This window comes from Pongo abelii, chromosome 12 (assembly GCF_028885655.2).
Source record: "Pongo abelii isolate AG06213 chromosome 12, NHGRI_mPonAbe1-v2.0_pri, whole genome shotgun sequence".
NCBI lineage: Eukaryota > Metazoa > Chordata > Mammalia > Primates > Hominidae > Pongo > Pongo abelii.
Window position 1 is genome coordinate 71149608 of NC_071997.2, and position 25730 is coordinate 71175337.

Here is a 25730-nt window from a genome sequence, read left to right on the forward strand (position 1 = left end):
TCGCTTGAGCCCAGGAGGCAGAGGTTGCAGCAAGCTGAGATCTCACTACTGCACTCAAGTCTGGGTGACAGAGTGAGACTCTGTCTCAAAAAAAAAAGAAACATGGAGGGAAACAAATTAGGTGTACCCTATGACAAAACCTAAAAACGTTAAATGGAGCTCGTTTGAACTGGCTTTGTCATAACTATGTATCTTTCTTTTTCTTTTTATTTTATTTATTTATTTATTTATTTATTTATTTATTTGTTTTGAGACAGAGTCTTGCTCTGTTACTCAGGCTGGAGTGCAGTGGTGTGATATCAGTTCACTGCAGCCTCCACCTCCCAGGTTCAAGTGATTCTCCTTCCTCAACCTTCCAAGTAGCTGGGACTACAGGCGCACACCACCACGCCTGGCTAAATTTTGTATTTTTAGTAGAGACAGCTTTCACCATGTTGGCCAGGCTGGTCTCGAACACCTGATCTCAAGTGATCTGCCTGCCTCAGCCTCCCAAAGTGTTGGGATTACAGGCGTGAGCCACCGTGCCCGGAGCTGTATGTCAGTTATCTCTGTTATTTGTCATAATAACTTTTAAAAGTTACCTCAGTTGTCTACATTCTGTTAATTTGTCCTTTGAAGAATCTGTTGTGTCTTATCCTTTTTCTGTCACAAGGTCTTCCCCTTTTATGCTTGCAGCTTTCTAGCTGATTTATCTTTGTATCCCTTAATTACAATGCCTAAAACTATAAAAGTGATCAATCTTTTAAAAAGATAGTAAATCTTACAATATTATTCCCCTACTTAAAACTCTTGAGTGCTTCTTCATTACGAACAGAATGGTATTTGAGCTCATCACCATGGCACACACCCTCTGGGTTTTTTGCCCCTACCCTTCAACCTCCTATCTTGTCCCACTCCATTTGGAGCCCATCACCTTGCTGCTTCATTGCTTGTGGGTTTATTTATGCCATTGTTTCCTACCTGTGTCACTCTTCTCCATTTTCTTCTGATGTTCATTTTTCAAGAGTCAGCTTGGTTTCAAACTCTGTAAGAGACCATCTGTTCCACAGATTAACCGGAGTATTCCAAGTCACCATGCCTCTTTGTTATTTCTACCTTGTATATATGTTACTTTTCTCACCTGTTAAATCGTGAGGACAGGGATTGTGTCATACTTTTTTCTGTATTTTTGACTATTTTTATTTTTTGAGGCAGGGTCTCACTCTGTCACCCAGGCTAGAGTTCAGTGGCACCATCTCGTCTCATGGCAGCCTCGACACCGCCCCACTGCCTGGGACCACAGGCATGTACCACCATGCCTGGCTATCTTCTTTATTTTTTGTAGAGACAGAGTCTCACTATGTTCCCCCAGCTGGTGTTGAACTCCTGGGCTCAAGCAATCAACTTGCCGTACCCTCCCAAAGTGCTGGGATTACAGGCATGAGCCATCACACCTGGCCTTTAATCTCCTTTTAACAAAGCTGAAAGTGCCATTTGAATTGACAAATAGAAAATTGCTGGTTTAAATGACTATTTTAAAAGCTATTAAAACAAAGTTCAGTCTCTGGGAAAGTTTATTCAGCCTGTAAAGGTTGTATATTTTATGCTTTGCAATATAGATGTCAGTGTTTTCTTGTTTTGTTTTGTTTTGTTTTGTTTGGAGATGGAGTCTCGCTCTGTCGCCAGGCTGGAGTGCAGTGGCACGATCTCGGCTCACTGCAACCTCTGCCTCCTGAGTAGCTGGGACTACAGGCATGCGCAACTGCACCCAGCTAATTTTTGTATTTTTAGTAGAGATGGGGTTTTACCATGTTGGTAAAGGATGGCCAGGATGGTCTCAATCTCTTGACCTCATAATCCTCCTGCTTCGGCCTCCCAAAGTGCTGGGGTTACAGGCGTGAGCCACTGTGCCCGGCTGTGAGTCATTTGAGTCTCAGATTTCTTCCTAGAAATTCCTTGACTTGAAAATACAAATATCCTAGGTAATTTAAGAATCTTCTAGCACCAAGACCATTAAATTAAAAATACTATGAAAATTAAACAGAAAGAAATAGAAGCAACCATTTTAAAACTAACTTTGTAGATTTACTACCTGTTCTTTTGTTTTTGTTATGTGTTCATTGAAGAACCTATAATTTTCTTATTTTTATCTGACACTTAGAATGTTCCCCTTTTTTTTTATTTGCAGGAGAGTGAATGCAAAGCATATAATCCTAGACCTTTCTGTAAAACATACACCATGGATAAGCAGCCACTGAATACTGGGGAACAGAAAGATATGACAGAGTTTTTTACTGATCTGATTACCAAAATCGAAGAAATGTCTCCAGAACTGGTTAGTATCAGAATACTGAAAAGTTTCTTTGAAATTTGAACAAATTTTCCTGCGTTTTAACTAGTTTCATATTTTGTTTGTTTTATATTAAAGAAAAATACTGTCAAAAGTTTATTTGGAGGTGTAATTACAAACAATGTTGTATCCTTGGTAAGTATTATACCTGGTTTTTACTTTTTGGAGATCTTAATATATTTTCATTTATATTATAATTTACTAGTTTTTACTAATTTTTTTATGTCTATTGATTAGGATTGTGAACATGTTAGTCAAACTGCTGAAGAGTTTTATACTGTGAGGTGCCAAGTGGCTGATATGAAGAACATTTATGTGAGTAATAATGCACATAATTTTTTTACTTTATGCTTTTAACTGATTGTGTATAGCGGGTTTATGTTTGTCATCTTGATATTTTTAAACTTTTTTCATGTTTCTATGTATTTTCTTCTTACTGTTAATTCAAATACGAATTAAACATCAACCATAAAGCTTTTTTTGCCCAATCAAAATTTAAATTTTTAATTAACCCTTCAAAAAAGTTACTAAGATTTGTAGAATATCTTAATATGAGGAAAAACAGTTTTTTACTAAAATTTAAGAATTCACTTTAAAAAAAAAAAATTTTTTGCTGAGCATTCTGTCAAAAATTGTAATTGCCACCTTTTGTATATTTGCATGCTATAAACAATAATGTGAAACTTTTAAATGTGGTTTTATACACAGGAATCTCTTGATGAAGTTACTATAAAAGACACTTTGGAAGGTGATAACATGTATACTTGTTCTCATTGTGGGAAGAAAGTACGAGCTGAAAAAAGGTATGCTTTTTCAAATGTGATTTTTATTATGTTCACCGTAGAAGTGAAAGACAAACTAAGGGTAAACTAAGATTAAACTTTGATGGAAATTATATGATGAAGGTAAAAATCAGCTGCATGGAGCTCAGTCTCATGGAGCAACTTTTCATCTAGTTATTCAGTGAATTACCATTATATTTTGACATATACTGAGCTGTATGAAAGTGGTAATCACTCAACTTGAAACAATGTAGATTTTGGGGAGCAGATACATGGACATTAAGTACATTGATCATTTTCATCATTATCTGTATCGAGTCTCAGATGTCTGGCTTTTGTGGCGTTTTCTCAGGTAATACAGTGGAACCCCTTATCCTCGGGAAATGTTGCAAGACCCCACAATAGATGTCTGAAACCTCAGATTGTACTGAACCCTATATATACTGCTTTTTGCTGTGCATAACATACCTATGATAAAGTTTAAATTACAAATGAAGCTCAGTATTCTTGCCCTTTGGGGCCATTATTAAGTCAAATAAGGGTTACTTGAACAGAAGCATTGCAATACTATGACAGCCCATGTAATAAGAGAGCTATTAAGTGACCAATAAGTGGGTAGTGTCTGCAGCACAGATAAGCTGGACAAAGGGATGATTCATATCTTAAGCAGGATGGTACAAGATTTTATCATGATACTCAGAACACCACACCACTTATGAATTGTTTATTTTTGGAATTTTCTGTAGTAGCTAACTAGGGACTTTTTGTACTAGCTAGCCTTTCCATAGTATTTTTATTTAGCAAGCACTGTTCTGAGAACTTTAATTCAGTTAATCCTCACAGTATTTCTTTGCAGTAGATGCTGTTATTATCCCCATTTTACATGTGAAGACATGGAGTCACAGAATAAAGAAACTTTCCCAATGCTGATTCCTAAGATACAAATAAGCAAATTTCAGGGAGATAATCAAGTTGAATTTGAGTTCTCATTGGGGCATCCGGCTAGAAAGGTCCTGCAGGCAGTTGGCTGTTACGGTTAGAGCTTGGTGAGAGGTCTAGAGTAGAGGTAGATTTGAGAGTTAGTAACTGTTGAGTTAAGAGTGTTAAATAAGTGTTTATACTATAATACATTCAAGCTGGTTCCCTTCCAGTGTATTGTTGTTATTTTTGGATATGTATATTTTGATACATTGATCAAAAATATTCTTCCTCAGCTTTGATTTTTAGTAGAATTTCTTGGAAAATAATAATTTAGTGGTCTTCAAATAAAAATTGCCTTACACATACAGTGGGTCCCATCTGTAATCCCAGCACTTTGGGAGTTCAGGGATGTTCACTTGAGCCCAGGAGTTTGAGGGCAACATAGGGAAACACTGTTGCTACAAAAAATTTTAGAAATTAGCCAGACGTGGCATGCGCTTACAGTCTCAGCTACTCGGGAGGCTGAATCAGGAGGATCACTTGAGGCCGGAAGGTAGCTTACAGTGAGCCATGATTGTGCCATTGCACTCCAGCCTCGGTGAAAAATTGAGAACCTGTCTCAAAAAAGAAAAAAAAAATGCTATACTTGTTCTACTAATGCATGCCAAATATTATACATTTTTTTCCCTTTATTATTATTCTTTCATGATTCACATGTTCTCCAGGCTGGTCTTGAACTCTTGGGCTCAAACAGTCCGCCCACCTCAGCCTCCAAAAATGCTGAGATTACAGGCATGAAGCCACTGCACCTGGCCAAAAGGCTCTTAAGAGCCATAAAATGGCAAGTTTAGGACAGAGTAGTTGAGTAAACATTTTAATTTTATATTGAAAGACAAATAGAAATTGGATTGAAAAGAGCATCTTATGCAGTTAGTTACTAAGAACGAATGCAGAGAAATAGAAATGACCTTGAATGTGCAAAAATTCTAGGATTAGGCCAGCCTGCATTTTTAAGTAATGTATTCACATGGAGCAGTAGTGGAAAATAAGATTGGTAACACAATGGCGTCACATTATTGCCATCCAAGTTTTAGGTTTATCTGTGTGATTGAATCTATCAGAATATCTGCCTGAGAAATAATGTAATTGTTGGAAAAGACTAAGAGCTAAGCCAACCTAAAAGTACAGAGGACAAAGTGACTGAAGAGAGACAAGGAAAGAAAGAAAGATTAGGATAAAATGGTAACCCCCAAACTGGGAAGAGAATCTCAAGAAGAAACTAATAAATTAACATAATTCACAGAGACGAAAGAAAATGACAGCTGAATAAAAGCATTGGGTTTTTCCAGAAGGTAGTTTAGTGATGTGTTTTGTCAGGTTATAGGAATAGAAGCAACATTGTCGGGACACATGGAATCAAGCATAAATCATTGATTTTTAAAGTTTGGCAACAGGCCGGGGACGGTGGTGCATGCCTGTAATCCCAGCACTTTGGGAGGCCAAGGCAGGTGGATTGCCTGAGGTCAGGAGTTCGAGACCAGCCTGGCAAACATGGTGAAACCCTGTCTCTACTAAAAATACAAAAATTAGCTGGTTGTGGTGGCTCACACCTGTAGTCCCAGCTGCTTGGGAGGGTGGGGCAGGAGAATCGCTTGAACCTGGGAGGCGGAGGTTGCAGTGAGCCAAGATCATGCCCCTTCACTCCAACCTGGGTGACAGAGCAAGACTATGTCTCAAAAAAAAAAAAAAAAAAAAAAGGGCAACAAAAACAGCAAGGAAAATAGTAGCCAGAAAGAGTTTTGGGTCTCAAACAAAGGATTTTTCTAGATGAAAGATATCAGAGCATGTTTGAAGGCAGAGAATAAAAAGTCATTATACAATAAGATACTAAAATTGCTTAAGAGGAGGTTTTCCAGGTCAGTGTTTATTTGAAAGGGATGGTATTCATTTTTCCAATTTCAAGAGGTGTAGTTGGGCAAGTTGTTAGGTGGACATAGTCAAATGAAAGCATAGCTATGCAGGTGATTACACGAAGAAGACAAACTCATCTGATGAGAGTTGGGTTAGGATAAGAGTTAGGGACATACATAAAATGGAGTCAGTCAAAAGTTAACTGCTGTAGAGGAATATAATAAATGAGTCACTAAAAGATCATCAAGGGTCTGAGTCAAGTTCTTTGGAGAATTCTAATTGGAATAAATGTAATGATTAAATCTGTCGTTCTTGATAACCCCCTTCTTTTGACTGATAGGATTCTGCTGTTTTTCTGAAATACCTGTCACATCTCTCCCAGGTAGTCAGTCATTTTTGTTCTTACCATACTTTTATATCTCTGTACTAACATAATATTCAACAGAAATGGGCCAATTGAGGAAGTGAACAAAGTGCTTATTATCTTCAGTAGGATCATATACTGCTCTGTTTTCAGACCTCTGGTTTTCTCAATCTATTCATTTTACCTGAGTAACTTATCAATCACCATAATACCAATTTTTTACTGATATGCTACTGACAAAGCATTCTGAACTAAGAAAATGACAGCTGAATAAAAGCATTGGGTTTTTCCAGAAGGTAGTTTAGTGATGTGTTTTGTTTATTTTTGTCATCCTAGTTTAGAATGCTTTGCTGTGCTCTGTCACCTGTTCTCCAGTCTTTCTGGATCTGCTCATCTCTTTTATTTATTGACACAATGCATGGTTTCAGCCCATGCCACAAGTTCATTAGTTATTCTTCAGAATTGTTAGGATGAAGTTCACACTCTATCATTACATACATTTGACTCTGTTATACTTCATTTGCCAGTCTCCCAAATAATCTAAAATAGTGAATTTTTGAAATTTTCATTCCCTCTGCCTGTAACATCTTTCATTCCTTGTTTCCCTAAATTCATACTTTTTTTATTTTTGACTGTGTTCTTGGTTTAAATAAATTCTCTTTTGATATTTATGTGCAGTGGAAAATTATTCCCTAAAATTCATTTTTTTGTAAATCAGAGTTTGTATATTTTTGTCTGCTTAAATTGAACTTGAACTAGCAATATGTTATGGTATAGGATTTAGGTGACCAGTTGATTTTCTGCTGTTGCTGCTGCTGCTGCTATTGTTATTGTAGTAGCAGCAATTGACACTTAAGTGAATGCTGTTTGCCAGGCAGTGTTTCAAAGATAGTATGGGGTAGGTAATCTCCATTTTACAACCCAGCAATTAAGCTCAGAGAGGTTAAGTAACTTATATATGGTCATTCATCTAGTAAGGGATTACAGCCAGACTTTGCAATTCTGGTTCACAAAAATAAGTATTTTGATTCCTTTTATTTAGGGAAGAAAAGAAAACTCTGAACCAAGACCTCCTTGGCCCTGGATAATGATGGAACTCCTTTTCATGCTTCCATAGCACCCTTTTGTATCTTTATCATGGTGTTTATCATAGTCTACCATAACATTTTATTTTTCTTATCTCGACATAGGAAAATCTTGTCAGAATGGAAAAAGTTGTGGGTGTGTTTGCTGTTTTTTTAAAAACAAATTAAAATGTTTAACAATCGAATTAAGTATGGAAAGATGAAACAAATGCACAGTCACGTATATACAGTATGTCAAGGGGGCAGCCTTTCTAACAAGGATGCTGTAGAAAGAAAAAAATGTCCAAATGGGGAGCAGTCCTGGTTTCATCAAGAAGCTTTTATGACATTTGATGTTAAACCTTATGTAAATACAGTAATCTGATGGATTTGGCAAAGATTTTTTCATTTCCAGTCTTTTAAAGTAGACACAAATTTGCTTAGAATAAAGCTGATATTTAAGAGCACACGAAAGTTGAGGACAAAGGATAGGAATAAATTCACAAATGCAGAGTGATGAAGAGTAAAAAGATACTGAGCAGCTGACTCGTCATCCAAGGTGATTACCTAATAATCAGAGGCTGAAGACCTTATACTGCAAAAGCAAGAGTAGTTTCATATGTAAACGATACAGCTGAGTTTGTAGTTATAGCTTGGCTTCTATTAAGAAAAATTAGCATAGTTGTGTGTAATCTTTAGTAGACAACCTGCATTCATTTAAATTAAATAATATTTTCTACAGTAGTGTAATATAAGGCCACAATATTTATTTTGGACAAACTCTTTAAAGTAGTGATTTTAATATCAGTGTTATTCATTCTTTTGAAATATAGTTTTTTAACTGAATTAAGGTTATAGATAATTTTTAAAGTACTACATACATCAAGACTAGTGAAATTGTTCATATTCAGATATTTATATCTAATATCCAGTGAAAATTTACTACCAAGTTTTTACAGTAGATTTATTTATTTATTTATTTATTTGTTTGAGATGGAGTCTCGCTTGGTCGCCCAGGCTAGAGTGCAGTGGCACAATCTCGGTTCACTGCCAGCTCCGCCTCCCAGGTCCACGCCATTCACCTGCCTCAGCCTCCTGGGTAGCTGGGACTACAGGCATCCGCCACCACACCCGGCTAATTTTTTGTGTTTTTAGTAGACACGGGGTTTCACCGTGTTAGCCAGGATGGTCTCGATCTCCTGATCTCGTGATCCACCTGCTCCGGTCTCCCAAAGTGCTGGGATTACAGGCGTGAGCCACCGCACCCAGCCTACAGTAGATATTAATCAGTCTGACTTGCCTATTGATCCCTTAAGTATAATTGTAGATCAGCCTGATTTTAGTGTCTATTCTTTGATTTTACTAAATTAGGAATGCAGGAGTTATAGAACAAGTAAACACAAGTGATGCAGCCATACAAGGATCATAACAGCTCTTCAATTAACTATGTGCAAGCTCAAATACAATCCCACTAATGAACAGCCAGATTCCAATTCTTCATGAAAAGGTGCTGGTGGAGGTTGTCAGCCACCTTTTAATAGACATTCCCAATCCAGTGGCCAGTAAATGAGAGAACAGCAGAGATGTAAGAAAAACCTTCAGAAATTTTGCAGAGAATATGCCCTCTTTCTTCATGATGCTTATGTTTCTCATGCTGAGAGTGGCCATGCACGTGAGGTGTTTAATCTATAAACAGGAGAGAGTAACAGTACTTTCCTTATAGGATTGTTGTAAAAATTATATGCATTAATGTACAGCAAGCCCTTATGAGAGGAACTCCTTGGGGGGAATATTTTCTGGTTAACTCAACCAATCCCATGTCCAATCTGAGGTTTTTTTTTCAAAATGCTTTCAACTTCTTTCCTTCTCTCAATATAACCTTCCTCAGACTGAGAGCTGTTTTTCTTTCTTCTTTTTTGAGTCTTGCTCTGTTGTCCAGGCTGGAGTGCGGTGGTGTGATCTTGGCTCCCTGCAACCTCAGCCTCCCAAGTAGTTGGGGTTACAGGCTTGCACACTACCGCACCCAGCTAATTTTTATATTTTTAGTAGAGACATGGTTTCGCCATGTTGGCCAGAATGATCTCGAACTCCTGGCCTCAAGCAGTCTGCCCACTTTAGCCCTCCAAAGTGCTGGTATTACAGGCATGAGCCACCGCGCCTAGCCTGAGAGCTGTTTTTCTCTCCAATGCTATGGCTGGCTGTTTCAGCAGCTCTGTTAGTATCTTCTGATGTCTGAGAGCGAGGTATCCTGTCACAGTGAGAACTCCTGGAGATATTCTGTCCAGACTCATGCTGGGCATCTAGCAGTACTTTTTCCATGTCACTGGTAGAAACAGAAACTGAGGCTGGAACATTGCCCCCATTCCTGTTATTGCTAAAGTGTAATTCTACCAGGAGCCCTGCAGACTCTTCTTCTGCATCGTGGGGACTCTGCTCTGTGACATGGTGCTAGAGGGTGGCTGCCAGGCATCAGGCTGCCCTTCAGTGGTGGGCGGTGGGAAAAGGGCGAGCAGGAGTGCTGCTGCCTAGTGCTCAGGGACTGACTGTATAGTTTTAATAATAATGTGATTTAGAATACTTCTATAGTCTCCCTTCTCTGTGGTTTTGCTTTCTGCAGTTTGTTACCTGCAGACAGGCAACGTCTGAGAATATTACATAGAAAATTTCAAAAATAATTCTTAAGTTTTAAATTGCCCACTGGACTGAGTAGCATGATAAAATCTGGTACAGTCCCCACCTGGGATGTAAACCATCCCTTTGTCCAGCATGTCCATGGTGTATACACTACTTGTTCATTAGTCACTTAGTAGCCCTTTTGGTTACCTTTGCAGTATTGCACTGCTCGTATTCAAGAAACCTTTATTTTACTTAATGGCACCAAAGTGCAAGAGTAGTGATCATAACAGTTGGGCTTTGCCAAAGAGAAGCCGTAAAATGCCTTAAAGTTCTCAACTTAATATGAAAAGAAAAAAATCATATGATGAGGTCGCTAAAATCTGTAAAATTGTGAACAGTATATTGTTAGAATGTTCTATTTTATTAATACTTGTTAATCTCTTGCTGTGCCTAATTTATAAATTAAACTTTATCTGGAATATGGAAAGAAAACATACGATGACGTTGCTAAAATCTGTGAAATTGTGAACAGTATATTGTTATAATTGTTCTATTTTATTAATACTTGTTAATCTCTTGCTGTGCCTAATTTCTAAATTTGCTTTGTCATAGGTATGTCTGTTTAGGAGAAACCATAGTGTATATAGAGTTCGGTACTGTCCTCGGTTTCAGGCAGTCAGGGGAGTCTCAGAAGGTATCCCCTGCGGATAAGGGGGACTAATATACTTCTTAACTCTGAGTTGAAAATTGAAATGGATATAGCATAACAGAACTCAAACCAACTGAAATATTTGTGAAAAATAATCTTTATTAATTTTTTTCTTGTCTCTCAGGGCATGTTTTAAGAAACTGCCTCGCATTTTGAGTTTCAATACTATGAGATATACATTTAATATGGTCACGATGATGAAAGAGAAAGTGAATACACACTTTTCCTTCCCATTACGTTTGGACATGACGCCCTATACAGAAGATTTTCTTATGGGAAAGAGTGAGAGGAAAGAAGGTGATTTTTCCATTTCTTTCTCTTGTCTGTGATTATTGTCAATCTCCATAACAAGGTAGGCATAATTATAAAGTTGTCATCAACTACACAGTTAACAAAAATTGAATCTTAGAAGGGAGAAGGTTAAGACAATGTCATGCATTCAGTCAGTTAACCAGTAAATATTTAGTATCTACTAGGACTATGTTCCTAGGCACTCTTCTGTATACTGGAGACACAGTGGTGAACAGGATAAGCACAGTTGTTGCTCTTGTGGAGCTTAAATCTCGTGGGGTAAGTCTTTTTATGTTGTTTTTGTGTGTGTGTGTGTTTTTTTTTTTGTCTCCTGAGACAGTCTTATTCTGTCTCCCAGGCTGGAATGCAGTGGCACGATCTTGGCTCACTCCACCTCCCAGGTTCAAGTAATTCTTGTGCCTCAGCCTCCCAAGAAGCTGGGACCATAGGCACGCACCACCAGGCCCAGCTAATTTTTGTATTTTTAGTAGAGACAAGGTTTCACCGTGTTGGCTAGGCTGGTCTCGAACTCCTGACCTCAGGCGATCCACCTGCCTCGGCCTCCTCAAGTGCTTGGATTACAGGTGTGAGCCACTGTGCTCGGCCTCTTGCTCATTTATCCTTCTTTAGGAAGGGTGCAGCGAGCTGAGATCGCGCCACTGCACTCCAGCCTGGGCGACAGAGTGAGACTCTGTCTCAAAAAAATAAAAATAAGTTGTAGAACATGGACCAGTAGAGATGACAGGCGAAGTTAAGAAGTGGGCATTGTATGTATACATCCTACTTTTTAGACCTATTATTAAACCATTTGAAAAATTAGACAGGTGCAGTGACACATGCCTATGGTCACAGCTATTGGGAGGCTGAGATGGGAGGATCACTTGAGCCCAGGAGTCCAGGGCTGCAGTAAGCTATGATTATGCCACTGCATTCCCGCCTGGATGGTAGAGCAAGACTCCATCTATTTGAAAAACATTTTTTTTCTGGAAAAGTAGAGCAGAACCTCCTCACAGCTGTGCTTTGTTATATTTCTTGTGATGTCTCCACTTGTGGAGATAGCAGAATTTATGCCAGGATAAAGGAATTTGTTAGGCCACAAGTGATGCAGTCAGATGCTGGCACTGCCTCTGTAAGCATATCTACACTCCTCAGCCACTGCCTTGACACCTTGAGTCATACCCTTCTCTTACTGACCTAATTATCTCTTCATGTTCCAGTTCAGACTGTACCCTCAAGTCAGCCAAATCTCATCATTTCCTTATTCCGTATTCTACTTTTTCCTTTCTGTGTGGTAGTGGGAATACAGATCATAGATCATACATCGTCTTCAAAGTTATTAGACCACTCTACATTTTTTTTCCTCAGTATCTTTTATTACCTTTAGATTTTAAATCTTTGGGGATAGGAAGTGTACCTTTTTCTTTATTTTGTTTCTGTCTACACAAATCTCTTAATACATAGTGTTTTTTATCAACTGATGTATATTTGGAAGCTGCCAGTACATTGGTTCGTTTTCCTTTTTTTTTTTTAAAAGGAAACCATGTTTAAACCACTTTTCTTAACATGAGAATAAAAGAAGTATGCTAATTCCTTTTTAGGTCTTATGTTTGTCTGCTCCTAGTAAAGATTAAATAGAATGGAGCATTTTATATTACCTATTTCAAAAGACTAGTCAGATTAAACAAAAATATTTTATATTTATACTTTATATTGAAGTTGTCCATAATTATGTACTAACACATGGTTGTTTTTCTAGTGGTTTGTATAATATGTCCTTTATGGTAGTAGGCTAAGGATGGTGAATGACTAGCAAATAGTTGTTTTTGTACCTATTTAACATATAAACTATTTGTGCCTATTTCTGTAAATAAAGTTTATTATAAAAAGTGATTCTAAGTAACTGTTGTGACATTGGGAAAATTATTTTTATTTTATTAAAATGACTTTAATAAAATATTGTAATTAATAAAGTTTATTTTAAAAAGTGTTTCTAAGTAACTGTTGTGAAGTTTGGAAAATTATTTCCATTCTATGTAAATCATTTCAGGTTTTAAAGAAGTCAGTGATCATTCAAAAGACTCAGAGAGCTATGAATATGACTTGATAGGAGTAACTGTTCACACAGGAACGGCAGATGGTGGACACTATTATAGCTTTATCAGAGATATAGTAAATCCGCATGCTTATAAAAACAATAAATGGTGAGTTTTAAATATTTCAAAACTTTTTTCCTTTAAGAATTTATGGTAGTTTTCTGATATGTTTTCAGTGCTTAGTTTTCTAAAAACTTCCCACGAAAGTTGGAAACGAGGCAGACAGAATTTTTAAATGAAGGATAACTTTCAACAGACAGTGTAAATCAGTTCTTAAACATACGGATCTTTTAACTCTTGAGAATTTGAATCTTTTCCTTGGAGAAATGAACACACAGTTTTGCAGACAACTTTAGGAGATTTATAGACAACATTTCAACTCTTCTCTATTCATTCAAGAGCTGTTTATTGAATATCTTCTACAGGGTAGCCTTATATGTGCCATTAGAAGTTACCTGCATGCTCTGCTTGTTTCTCCTTCTATTGGGAGGACCACACACACTTTCTTTTTATCCTTTTATCGAGTTAATGGTTGGAAGTCATTAAACCAGTCCCCAGTACCTGTTTTTTGGTCTTCAGATATTGTTAGGTAGGGTCTGGCCTATAGGTACTATATGTGTGCTATAGGCACTGTTCTAAGTGCTGGGGATATTGCTTTGAAGAAAATGTACAATTGTTAATTGATTTTCAGTTAGCAGAATAGTTTCATTGAATTATTTTTCACTCCTTCACCCATCATGTCCATGGTGCCTTTTCCTTTTTTTATCCATTTGAATGTTTCCATAAGTATATTTTGGATCTTTTTTTGATCATAAATTTTGAAATGGTACCTTTGAAAGTTCTCCCAATCTCTTAATTTTTCCTAATAGTGTTACATGTTATATTTAAACAAACTTTTTTATTTCTTTTATGAATTCTTTTGTTAATCCTAGGTCATAAATGGATCTATCTGATTATAAGGTGCTTAAGAGTATGTTATAAAATTATATTTCCAATTTCTAGTAGATTAGAATTGTAAAAATAAGAACTTAGAATTTACCTCATGAAATAATAATTTGACACTTGTAACATTGGTTATTCAAAAAATAGTAGACATAATATGAAGATACTCATTATATGCATACTGGATTAATACTGTATGCTCTATTTTAGGTATCTTTTTAATGATGCTGAGGTAAAACCTTTTGATTCTGCTCAACTTGCATCTGAATGTTTTGGTGGAGAGATGACGGTAAGTTTTATTCAGAAATTATAAATGGTTTGTGTCTTTCCAAGTGCTTTGTCATACCGTAAAATCCAGTAGCAGAGTCGCTTAACTTTCTTTTAATTGCTATGATTAAATCAAAAATTTATTCAATTGATATTAATTGTAAGTTTAATATGTTCTCAGAAATATTTTTAAAGTGCTATTTCTGCTTTCCACAACAGCCCAATTAAGAAGGTAAGACAAATAAAAGCTTAGTAGTATGGGAGTTGAATTACAGTGCCATGAGAATAAAGATTGAGTAAATTGTTTACTCAGTGAATTCTGTGGGATCAGAGCAAAAAGAAATTACTGTTTACTAACTTAATCTGAAAAATCTTTGACAAGGGAGTCTCTCTTAGCTTACTGTGGCTCAAGAGGCTACCTGATTCACAATAAGAAAAAATTTAAAAAATGTTTGGCAGGGAAGTTGGCTTGAGCTAAGTTTTAAAGGATTGTTCTTTCAGTGCTTTTTATAACACCAGCAGCAACCTGGATAACACTAGATACTGGATAGAAAAAGGACATCTTCTCTGTGACATAACTGAGAAAAGACTTCTTTGTTTTTCGCCCCCGAGTCGGAATCTTGCTGTGTTGCCCAGACTGGAGTGCAGTGGCACGATCTCGGCTCACTGCAACCTCCACCTCCTGGGTTCCAGCTATTCTCAAGTCTTAGCCTCGGGAGTAGCTGGGATTACAGGTGCCTGCCACCATCCCCAGCCAATTTTTGTATTTTTAGTAGAGATGGAGTTTCACCATGTTGGCCAGGCTGGTCTCAAACCCCTGAACCCAGGTGATCCACCTACCGCAGCCTCTGAAGTGCTGGGATTACAGACGTGAGCCACAGCACCTAGCCAACAATAGATATTTAAAAGACATTTAGGTTGGAGTATTGTAATAATTTCACTTCTCTGTAGGCAGTTTATCCTAGTATCAATTTTCTGAGAACTGTTTTAAAATATTCTCTTGATTCTCACAAGACAAATATTAGTCATTTCCGTTTCATAGATTAGCCCAAATAAAGTTGTTTTTTGACTTAACCATATTTGTTATGAATTGACCATTTACAGTCTGGATTTTATAGTTGATCTTAGCCAAAAGTTGAGAAATGATACACATCCCAGATTTTAATGAAGGGCTTCCTTATTGCTTCTCGGTGTTCTTGTCTACTCTGCTGAATGGAAAAAGAAAAGCGGTCCACTTGCTAACAATTTAGAAATGGGTAGAATAGGGAAGTAAACATTGAGTTACTGCTAAAGCCACCACTAAACCAATTGCATCTGTAGATGTTAGCCTAGAATGTTTCCTTTTTTTTTTGAGACAGTCTCACTCTGTCACCAAGCTGGGGTACAGTGGCGTGATCTTGGCTCACTGCAGCCTCCAACTCCTGGTTCAAGTGATTCTCCTGCGTCGGCCTCCTGAATAGCTGGGATTACAGGCATGTGCCACCATGCCCAGCTAATTTTTGTGTTTTAAGTGGAGACGGGGTTTCACCATGTTGGCTAGGATGGTCTGGATCTCCTGACCTTGTGATCGCCCACCTTGGGCTCCCAAAGTGCTGGGATTACAGGCATGAGCCACCGTACTCAGCTGAATGTTTCCTTTAAAAAAAAAAAAATGAAGGAAGAAGAGCAAGGCTCTTCTCTTAAAAAGTAGTTTTTAAAATTGCAGGTCCACTTTTTTTTTTCTTTTACATATTTTATGGTAAAGTATCTTTAAAAAATGTTTTGAGGCCGGGCATGGTGGCTCACACCTGTAATCCCAGCACATTGTGAGGCCGAAGTGGGTGGATCACCTGAGGTCAGGAGTTCGACACCAGCATGGCCAATGTGGGGAAACCCCACCTCCACTAAAAATATAAAAATTAGCCGAGTGTGGTGGCGGGTGCCTGTGGTCCCAGCTACTCAGGAGGCTGAGGCAGAAGAATCGCTTGAACCCGGGAGATGGAGGTTGCAGTGAGCCGACATCGCGCCATTGCACTCCAGCCTGGGTAACAAGAGCAAAACTCCATCTCAAAAAAAATAAAATGTACGCTGGGCCATGGTGGCTCAGGCCTGTAATCTCAGCACTTTGGGAGGCCAAGGCAGGCAGATTGCTTGAGGTCAGGAGTTCGAGACCATCCTGGCCAACATGGTGAAACCCCGTGTCTACTAAAACACGCAAAAAATTAGCCAGGTGTGATAGTGGGCGCCTGTAATCCCAGCTACTCAGGAGGCTGAGGCAGGAGAACCCCTTGAACCAGGCGGAGGTTGCAGTGAGCTGAGATCGAGCCATTTCGCTCCAGCCTGGGAGATGAGCAAAACTCCGTCTCAAAGGAAAAAAAATGTTTTCAGTCTTTGTGTTTTAAAATGTCTGCCTCTGTCCCTGCTGCTTGTCTGCTTCCCTTGGCTTTTTAAATTTTTTCTGTCACAGCACACCTGAAGTTCTCCAGCATTACCAGTAGAATCCTCATCTCCTTACTTATTAGGAAACAGTCTTTAAGTTCTCAGAAGCCCCACCACTAAATTCTCGTAATATTCCGTATGTTCACTTACCTCTCTGTGATCCTTTGTTCAGCCTCCTTTTGTCCTATGATCTTTGTTTCTTATTCAAATTCTAGATCTTTACTGATTGCTTCTTATTACTTCATGGTCCCTTTTCTTTCCTTTGCATCGTGAGTGTGTGTGTGTGTGTGTGTGTGTGTGTGTGTGTCCGTCCCTTTTCTTTCCTTTGCATCGTGTGTGTGTGTGTGTGTGTATGTGATCTTTGGTTGACTCTTACCTTTTTTTTGTTGCTTCCTTTGCTGTCTCCCATCAGTTGGATTGCTTAAAGTGTGTACTGACAAATCCATTTCATCTGCATAAAGTTACTTACAACTTTGAGGTTCAAAATTATGTTTGTGAAGGATTGGTGGAGGTAGATGTTTTGAGATGTCAGAATAAATTACAGCCAGTGAGATATTTTAATAATATGCTTTTCTCATTTATAATGTTGCTGAGAAAGAACTATTTAAATTCAGTTTTTATTTCCGCTTATTTATTGCATTTACCAAAATTAGGACAAGGCCAACTGTTTCCTTGCCTCACTGTCTTCATTTATTTTCTTTTGTTATAGTAAATTTTCTCAGTCTCAACTTTATAGTGTTCTCTATCTAAAAATAATAAAAATAATAAAAACCAAAAAAAAGATATTAGGATATATTGGCCAAATTGTGAAGTACGTAGAATTTTTATGAAGGCGGTGGTGTTTGAAAACTACTTACAAAGTTACTATTAAGTATAAAATAGCTGTTTATGAAATAATTTATATATAAATATAGCTAAGTATACCCATTTTTTCAAAGAAGTAAAACTTTTGTATTTTTAAACAGACCAAGACCTATGATTCTGTTACAGATAAATTTATGGATTTCTCTTTTGAAAAGGTAACCATTTTTTTCATGTAAAATTTTATATTGTTTTTTCTTCTGCATTGTCTACTTTTAGAGTAATACTTTGTCAAAATGAAAATAAATTTTTTTCTTGCCTCTTAAAGACACACAGTGCATATATGCTGTTTTACAAACGCATGGAACCAGAGGAAGAAAATGGCAGAGAATACAAATTTGATGTTTCGTCAGAGTTACTGGAGGTATAAGTTAATTTCACTTGAGCAACATTTTAAAAATATATTAAGTGTTTATGCAAGGAATACTGTAGTGTAAGAACAGGTTCTACAAGTTGATATCTGTAATTCTGAGTAGATCTTAAGAGTATTTACAAATAGTCTTGGTAATACTGACATAAGACCGGTAAATGAAAATGAATGAGATTAAATGGAGTAGAAAATATCACTAAAAGAGAGTAGGCGGCTGGGTGTGGTGACTCATGCCTGTAATGTCAGCACTTTGGGAGGCCGAGGCGGGTAGATCACGAGGTCAGGGGTTCAAGACCAGCCTGGCCAAATGATGAAACTCTGTTTCTACTGAAAATACAAAAATTAGCCGGGCATGGTGGTGGGCACCTGTAATCCCAGCTGCTTGGGAGGCTGAGGCAGAGAATTGCTTGAACCTGGGAGGCGGAGGTTGCAGTGAATGGAGATCACACCACTGCACTCCAGCCTGGGTGACAGAGCAAGACTCCATCTCAAAAAAAAAAAAAGGGGGCGGGGGGCCAAAAAGGTTGAGGAAATCAGTGACTTAACAATTTGTGAGGTTAGTAATGTTTTGCTTTTTAGATTGGATGATGGGTTTGTAAGTGTTCCTTCTGTTGTGTCTCATGATATAGACACATGCCCTCAAGCATGCGCTGTAATTGAAATGCCATTAAAATGTATTTTACACCCGGGCGCAGTGGCTCATGCCTATAATCCTAGCACTTTGGGAAGCTCAGACAGGTGGATCACTTGAGGCCAGGAGTTCGAGACCAACCTGGCCAACATGGCAAAACTGCAGCTGTACTAAAAATACAAAGATTAGCAGGGTGTGTTGGTGGGCACCTGTAATCCCAGCTACACAGGAGGCCTAGGCGAGAGAATCCCTTGAACCCGAGAGGCGGAGGTTATAGTGAGCCGAGATCACACCACTGCATTTCAGCCTGGGCAACAGAGCAAAACTCTGTCTCAAAAAAAAAAAAAAAAAAAAAAAAAAAAAAAAAAAACTGGGCTGGGCGCAGTGACTCATGCCTGTAATCCCAGCACTTTGGGAGGCTGAGGCGGGCGGATCACGAGGTCCAGAGATTGAGACCATCCTGCCTAACATGGTAAAACCCCATCTCTACTAAAAATACAAAGAATTAGCTGGGCATGGTGGCGGGCACCTGTAGTCCCAGCTACTCGGGAGGCTGAGGCAGGAGAATGGCGTGAACCTGGGAGGCGGAGCCGACATCGCGCCACTACACTCCATCCTGGGCAACAGAGTGAGATTCCGTCTCAAAAAAAAAATGTATTTTACATATTAAGGAATACAAATGTGTTCATTTGTAGTTATGAGGCTTTCTTCATTTCATAATGTTTTAAGTAGTAATAGTACATTATTGAGTACATAACTGAATGTGTCTTGGTTTGGTGTTAGAAATTCAGTCAGCCAAAAACACAAAAAAGCAAATTCTCTCCAGAAATGCACGCCTGATTAAATTGTATGCATTCATCTAGACAATTCAGCTTTTACTATCTGTATTAAAAAAAATTTTTTTTGTAATATTGGGATCAAGTCTTTTTTTTTTTTTTTTTTTTTGAGATGGAGTCTTGCTGTGTCGCCCAGGCTGGAGTGCAGTGGCGTGATCTCAGCTCACTGCAGTCTCCGCCTCCTGGGTTCATGCCATTCTCCTGCCTCAGCCTCCCCAGGAGCTGGGACTACAGGCACCCGCCACCACGCCCGGCTAATTTCTTTTTTGTATTTTTAGTAGAGAGGGGTTTTCTTTTTTGTATTTTTAGTAGAGAGGGGTTTCACTGTGTTAGCCAGGATGGTCTCAATCTCCTGACCTCCTGATCCGCCCGTCTCAGCCTCCCAAAGTGCTGGGATTACAGGATTGTTCTCAAATGCTTTTAACTAGTATCTTGCCTGCACATGTGTTAATGGTAAAAAGCAAGGAATGTTGTCTTTTTTCAATTCCATGAATTGGATTTAGCAGCTGAATTAGATGGTATTCATTATAAATGGCTTCATTAGATTTGAAGCTACTAAACTTACCTATTTGTATAAAAATTTATCTCAACCGTCCTCATAACCACAATTAATTTTAATCATTTTTGTGCAACAGCCTTTTGCCCTAAAGATATTAGACAAATCTAGACCTTGCTTTATATAAGTACCCAACAGTATTTAATGACAACTAGCCCACTTGTGAAGTAAAATGAAATTTTAAATAAAACCTTTACAATGATGATGTATTTTATTTACATCAGTGGTTCTCAAACGTGTGTGTGTGTGTGTGTGACAGGGCCCTCGTTTAAAGTGAGGAAGCTTAATCATTTCTAGCTTTTGATTTAAGGTGAAAGATGTGTGACTCCTCCTTTTACTTGATACAGAGAGGCCATTGTAGGGTTGTTAATTGGCCTAATTCCACTATTGTCTCAGAGAATATGGAGGACTGAGGAGTGGGAGAAAGTGAACAGCTAGTCGGTGGAGCAGTCAGAACACACACAACATGTATTAAGTTTGCCGTCTTATATGGGTGTAGTTCGTGGTACCCTGAAACAATTACAACAGTAACGTCAAAAATCACACTGATTATTGATCACCATAATAATATAATATATAATAATATATAATGTAACAATATATAATAATGACGAAAATGTTTGAAATATTTCAGGAATTACCAAAATGTGACAGAGACAGAAAGTGAGCACATGCTATTAGAAAAATGGTGCCAATAGACTTGCTTGATTGCAGGGCTGCCACAGCCCTTCAATTTGTTTAAAAATACTGCATCTGCAAAGTGCAGTAAAGTGAAGCACAATAAAATGAGATATGCCTGTACATTAGAAAATTCCTCATTGCAGACCTAAGCCAACAATTTTTTCTATAATTGTTCCAGCTTACTATTTTTAAATGGGTGTGCCTATGTGTTTTCTTAAAATTAAATTAAAAATGTAAAATACTGTGTACATGAACATTAATATGGTTGTAGATATAAACCAGAATGTGGTTTTTTAGATTTGTACATATAAAGCATAGTTATTAATCCCAGAAGATAACATAAAACATTTTAGAAGCATAAAAGAGATTAAGCAAACTAATTATAAATTGTAATGATTCTTACAGATAATAGAAGGTAAGAGTTCTCAGAAAGTGTAGTTGATAGTGATTGCTAGAAAAGGGTCAGGAAATGCTTCAGGAAGTAAACTGAAACTTGAGAGTTAGAGAAGAGGTAATCATGTGAAGAATGCTCTGGGCCAGGCAAAGAAAACATTATGTACAAATTGCCTAGGAAGGACAGAGCTTATTGGCATGTTTTGGAAGCCAAAAGATGACCTGTATGGCTGTGATGGAAGTTCAAGGAAAAGTGGCCCAAGATGAGGATGGACAGTTATGTAGAAAATAGCTAGGGTAAGGCTGGGCACGTTGCCTCACACCTGTAATCCCAGCACTTTGGGAGGCTGAGGCAGGTGGATCACCTGAGGTCAGCAGTTTGAGACCAGCCTGACCAACGTGATGAAACCCCCTCTCTACTAAAAATACAAAAATTAACTGGGTGTGGTGGCGGGCACCTGTAATCCCAGCTACTTGGGAGGCTGAGGCAAGAGAATCACTTGAACCTGGAGGTGGAGATTGCCGTGAGCCGAGATCGCGCCATTGCACTCCAGCCTGGGCAACAAGAACGAAACTCTGTCTCAAAAAAAAGAAAAGAAAAGAAAAAAGAAAATAGCTAGGGTGGCTGGGCAGGGTGGGCAGGATGAGATTACACCTGTAATCTCAGCACTTTGGGAGGTTGGTGGATTGCTTGACCCCAGGAGTTCAAGACCAGCCTGGGCAACATGGCAAAACCCCATCTCTACAAAAAAAATAAATAAATAAATAAAAAATATTAGCTGGGCATGGTGGCACGCACCTGTGGTCCCAGCTACTCAGGAGGCTGAGGTGGGAGGATCACCTGAGACCAGGGAGGTCAAGGCTGCAGTGAGCTGTGATCATGCTGCTGCACTCCAGCCCAGGTAACAGAGTGAGACCCTGTCTTAAAAAAAAAAAGAAAAAAAATCCACAGAAAATAGCTATACACATACATAGATACAGTATAAAAAGGACTATCAAACAGATGAGTGTTTCTGTAAAACAAAAATAGAGCAGAACCAAAAGCACTTATATGATAGAAACCACAGTATTACCAGCCTTTAGGTCCAGGAGATCATGTTGACCAGTAGTTAGCCCATTATGGGGTTGAAGGGACAAAAATTGTGACACAGAATCTACAACTGAGCTCATGGCTGGAATCCAGAGTTTAGAATGGGGCTCCCTTATTATGAAAAGTACTGAATGAGATGGGCAGAATGCTATCAGACTCTGCCTGATACAGAGTGTGATACAGGGGCTACAGCTTAATAGAAAGTTTTTGTGCCTGGAAATGCTCAAGAACCCTGAAGCAGGCTATTCACTGATTAGACTGTGATTTCTGGAATATCACTGTAGAGCAGGAACCCAGTTAAGTTCTAAATTAGTGTAGTGGGCTGGGGAGGCAAAGAGGGATAGTTGAAAATCTTCAATGGATTATTAAAGATAAAGTTGGGACTTTCAGCTCAAAATGAACCAACCAACCAAAATTCCAAAATAAAATCAGAAGTATAACCCTACAAAAGACAGCTAGTAATATCAATAGTCAGAACATCTAGATAAAAATAGTTTTATGGAACTGACAAAAATGTAAGTCATATTTAAGATATTCAGACAGATGAAGACAAAAACAGCAGTGATCCTACAATCCTAATGTCAGAAATAATTTTTCATGATTTTTATAAACAAATCACATCTGATTTAGGTCTGCCAACCAGAGTTAAGTATTGTGCCAACTTTTAGATGTAAACCTCTCTTTTATAACCTTATCAGAATGTAACATGACTTATATTTTATTTATTTATATACTTGCTCTTCAAATAGGATTTCAGAATTCTTGGATCATTTTTATAAATACAATAAAAACCTCACAATTGCTTGAGGTAGCCAGATGAGTATTAATAATTACAAAATATTAGTAGCAACCATTTATATGAATATACTTGGGAAAAAATCAAAATGAACTTTAAGTGCATGGATTTTATTTTATTTTGCGGTTTTTTAGAAGAGACTTTTTTTGCCTAATAAAAATATTGGTAAAATATAATGAAGTAAATTGCTTTATCACTAATGTTAACATTTTTATTTTCAGTGGATTTGGCATGATAACATGCAGTTTCTTCAAGACAAAAACATTTTTGAACATACGTATTTTGGGTAAGTTTGGTAAATTTCATAGATATTTTACACATTTTTTAAAAATCTTATGTGTGAATTTTAAATGATTATTTTTAAATTCTAGATTTATGTGGCAATTGTGTAGTTGTATTCCCAGTACATTACCAGATCCTAAAGCTGTGTCCTTAATGACAGCAAAGGTAATAAATATATGAACTTTAAATAATTCTGTCAAAATTTACTACTTTAAAATGATTGAAGCTTTTTTGCTTTATCTTTTCTTACAGTTAAGCACTTCCTTTGTCCTAGAGACATTTATTCATTCTAAAGAAAAGGTATGTGTTTTATACTGTGGATTTTTTTGCCATTTATGTTTTTATCAGATATCTTTTGGTTTTTGTTATTGTTGGCTCAGAAGTTCATATGCTTTGACTGACTTTTTTCTTTTCTAGCCCACAATGCTTCAGTGGATTGAACTGTTGACCAAACAGTTTAATAATAGTCAGGCAGCTTGTGAGGTAAGGTGATAATTCAACAACTAATGCATAGTTTAAGATTCTTTTTTTTTCCCCCCTTATCTAAGATGCTACAGCAAAGTTGTTTTATCTGTCACAAGGAGCCAAATGTAAGTCATTCCTAAAATCATTTGGTAGCTGAGAAAGTTACAATTTATGTATCACATCCATTACACTGGTTAAATAATTGATTATTAAGTCACTTAAAAATTCATGTTTTGGCCAGGTGTGGTGGCTCACGCCTGTAACCCCAGCACCTTAGGAGGCTGAGGTGGGTGGATTACGAGATCAAGAGATCGAACCTATCCTGGCCAACATGGTGAAACACTGTCTCTACTAAAAATACAAAAATTAGCTGGGTGTGGTGGCGCATGCCTGTAGTCCCAGCGCCTCAGGAGGCAGAGGCAGGAGAATCGCTTGAACCTGGGAGACGGAGTGAGCTGAGATTGTGCCACTGCACTCCAGCCTGACGACACAGCGAGACTTGATCTCAAAAAAAAAAAAAAAAAATTTTTCCCCCCCTTCATCTACCAGAAGGAAAAACTATGTGTAGAAAATTCAAGACTCTTCCAAATATTTCTTAACCAGCTTTATTAAAGTATAAATGACAAAAATTTTAGATATTCAAGGTATACAAAATGATTTGATGTATGTATACATTTTGAAATGATTACCACATTGAAATTAATTAACACATCTATCACCATGTAGTTATGTGTATGTGCGAGTTGTCAGGACACAAGATCTCCTCCCTTAGCAAATCTCAAACTGCAAAATTTTTTAGTCTTTTTTTTAGTCAGTTTTGTCTCAAAACAATACAGTATTATAACTAGTGTCATGATGTTGTACATAAGATCCCCAGATTTTATTTAAAACGGAAACTTGGGACTGTGCGTGGTGGCTCATGCCTGTAATCCCAGCACTTTGGAAGGCTGAGGCGGGCGGATCACTTGAGGTCAGGAGTCAGAGACCAGCCCGGCCCACTTGCAAAACCACGTCTCTACTAAAAATAAAAAAAATTAACTCGTCATGGTGGTGTGCACTTGTAATCCCAACTACTGGGGAGGCTGAGGCAGGAGAATCGCTTGAACACTGGAGGCAGAGAAGCAGTGAGCTGAGATCACGCCACTGCACTCCAGCCTGGGCGACAGAGTGAGACTCTGTCTCAATTTAACAAAATAAAAATAAAAAACCTGAAACTTTGTACTCTTTGGCCAACATCATCTTCCTATTTCTTCCATCCCTCTCTTAACTACTTTTGTATGTTGTTAGAAAATGCTTAACATCATCTGTCACTTTCTCCTTCCCCACTCTCCCCGCCAAAAAAAAATTCACCTATCCACCTATCTCAGTAGATCAGTTTATGCCTGGTTTTATCTCTCCATCCCCTATTTTAAGAGGTGCATCCCTAAGGATAACCTGCTCACACGTAATGACAGCTTAATGATATTGCCATCTTAACTTCTAGATTAGCATCCAAAGAGTTGTAAATCTCCATAGGAATGCAAGTCTTATGAATTAACAGAAGTGGGAAATAGCAGTCTAGTATATAATAGATGAATTATAGTTAAAGGTTTTTTGCATATTTAGAAGTTCATCTGATTATACCTTATAGAAACAGAGTAAGGGAATCTATTCCTCAGAAATTTCAAACCCTAAAGTGTAACTTTTTGAAACTTTGTAATGAGAATTTGGAAACATGGACAAAAGTAGAAAGGGATAATAAGCTGTCACATACCTGTTCCTCAACTTCAATAAATAATAATACTCTTTTATTCTTGTTTCATCTATCCCCTATTCCTTTTTTTTTTCATAGTGGAAGAATTTTAAAGGAAACCTAAATAGATCATGCATCCATAAACACCCAGTATATATTTCTGACATAAGAAAACTTCAAAAACATATGCAACCACAATTTCATTCACTCCCAGTAATATTAGAATTGACTTCTCATCTTCATAACTTCTTTTTTTTACCCCTGGAGAGGGTGTCACTCTGTCACCCAGGCTGTTGAATGCAGTGGTGCACAGTCATAGCTCGCTGCAAC

The 25730-nt window shown here is 37.8% G+C and overlaps 1 protein-coding gene across 5 annotated transcripts in view; it reads left to right on the top strand.

Annotated features, from left to right (window-relative positions):
• The window catches only part of USP34 (ubiquitin specific peptidase 34), a 281740-nt gene that overhangs the window by 210107 nt on the left and 45903 nt on the right, over nt 1–25730 (top strand). For all 5 annotated transcript variants that reach the window (XM_024242030.3, XM_054547514.2, XM_054547516.2 and 2 more), the window contains 13 exons: nt 2168–2314; nt 2408–2464; nt 2567–2644; nt 3038–3132; nt 10821–10993; nt 13035–13188; nt 14233–14311; nt 17673–17726; nt 17837–17932; nt 23143–23207; nt 23293–23368; nt 23456–23503; nt 23621–23686. In XM_024242030.3, coding sequence (XP_024097798.2) covers nt 2168–2314; nt 2408–2464; nt 2567–2644; nt 3038–3132; nt 10821–10993; nt 13035–13188; nt 14233–14311; nt 17673–17726; nt 17837–17932; nt 23143–23207; nt 23293–23368; nt 23456–23503; nt 23621–23686 — 1188 coding nt within the window. The remainder of the gene's footprint in view (nt 1–2167; nt 2315–2407; nt 2465–2566; nt 2645–3037; nt 3133–10820; nt 10994–13034; nt 13189–14232; nt 14312–17672; nt 17727–17836; nt 17933–23142; nt 23208–23292; nt 23369–23455; nt 23504–23620; nt 23687–25730) is intronic.